Source organism: Sciurus carolinensis, chromosome 1 (genome assembly GCF_902686445.1).
Source record: "Sciurus carolinensis chromosome 1, mSciCar1.2, whole genome shotgun sequence".
Taxonomy (NCBI): Eukaryota; Metazoa; Chordata; class Mammalia; order Rodentia; family Sciuridae; genus Sciurus; species Sciurus carolinensis.
This window is the reverse complement of record NC_062213.1, coordinates 90,771,978-90,773,709: the sequence shown is the minus strand read 5'-3', so window position 1 is coordinate 90,773,709 and position 1,732 is coordinate 90,771,978. Positions and strand designations below refer to the sequence as shown.

The window sequence follows — 1,732 nt, the reverse complement described above, 5'->3', positions numbered from 1 at the left end:
GTTCCTTCATTCTTCCTTACCCCTCTCCAAATTACTTTTTTAATGACTGCAAAAATTACTCTGAAACTCTTAACAACACCAAAAAAACAACAAAGAACTGTTTCTGAGGTGGTTTTCAAACTATTTATTCATCAGTTTTTTAGGACCCTGCAGAACTTTGTGTCTAACTGGATTTGTATAAGTAACCGAAAATATTCTCAGGATGTGTGTTGCTATGTGCAAGTGTGCATGGATGCACCTGGGTATGAGTGACACAGGCATGTAGATCTTCCTATTCTTACATGTCTATTCATATTCTATTCTTACATGTCTGCCAAGTCATTTTCTCATCCTATAAAGCAGGACATGGAAAAGCAAGACTACCCCAGTTTTAGCACCCAATTCGACTTAGTTTAACTTAGCCCAACTCTTAGTTCAACTCTTTTTGATCCTATATGTATGGATATTTATGAAATAGAATAAAAAGTAGTACATTATACACTAAAAGGAAAAAAAAAGACAAAAAAGGCTTCACAATCTGTCCTGCTTAAGGGGAGACGGGCTTTCTCCCCATGGCTCTGCGGAGAGCATCTTTGACTTCCTTATTCCTCAGGCTGTACACCACAGGGTTCAGCAGAGGGGTGATGACGGTGTACGTCACTGAGATGAGTCTGTCCTGCCCCAGGGAGCTCTGGGACTTAGGTTTGAGGTAGATGATGGAGGCACAGCCATAGTGGATGATGACCACTGTGAGGTGGGAGGCACAGGTGGCAAAGGCCTTCTTCCGACCCTCTGCAGAAGCAATCTTAAGAATGGTGGAGATGATGAGGACATAGGAGATGAAGACCAGGCCCATCGGTAGGACAAGGACACAGACACTGACAATAAAGTTGACGATCTCATTGAGAGTGGTGTCTATACAGGCAAGCTTAAGAAGGGGTCTCACGTCACAGAAGAAGTGGGAAATAACAAAGGCATCACAGAAGGGCAGGCCAAACACAGATGTTACCTGGACAATAGCCATGCCCAGACCAATTCCCAGTGACCCAGATGACAACTGGACACAGGTCCTCTTACCCATGATGACTGAATACCTCAGGGGGTTGCAGATGGCCACATAGCGGTCATATCCCATGGCTGTGAGCAGGAAGCAATTGTTGATGCCAAAGGTGAGATAGAAGAAGAGCTGCGTGGCACAGCTTTGGATGTCTATGGTCTGATGAGGATTCAGGAGGCCAGAAAGCATACGGGGAATGATGGCCACAGTGTAGCAGGTCTCAGAGACAGACAGCATGCTCAGGAAGAAGTACATTGGTATACGGAGGTGACGGTCCAGGTGAATAATGGTCACGATAATCACATTGCCAGACAGAGTCAGCAGGTACAAGGTTAGAAAAACAATAAAGAAGATAAGCCTGTGCTGCCACCCAAAGCTGGAGAAGCCTTCAAAGAGAAATTCAGTCACAAAAGTGGAATTTGGCTTTGGCATTCAGGCAGGCCTAGGTCAGAAACAGCTGGGTAAAGGAAAGTAAGGTGTGATGAGTGAACCACGAAACAGAGTTGACTGAGCCCAAGCTTTTAGTGAAGTGTGTCCAGCCTTTGGGCAAAGCCTCAGACCCCAGAGGCCATCAATGTTCACCTATTGACCAATTGTTCAGTCTACCTCTTTGCCCACCTTCTTCCTTGATACTATAGATGGGTTCCCTCTACTGCCTTGGGATTAAGGGCAGAGACAGAGGTGAGAGGAAAAAAA

General features: G+C 45.2%; 1 protein-coding gene across 1 annotated transcript; it reads right to left on the bottom strand.

Moving 5' to 3' along the window:
- Window positions 1-526: 526 nt before the first annotated feature.
- On the bottom strand, window positions 527-1,468 carry LOC124986288 (olfactory receptor 10J3-like). The gene has a single exon (XM_047554737.1). The coding sequence runs from the start codon at window positions 1,466-1,468 to the stop codon at window positions 527-529; it is 942 nt and encodes a 313-aa protein (XP_047410693.1).
- Window positions 1,469-1,732: the final 264 nt, after the last annotated feature.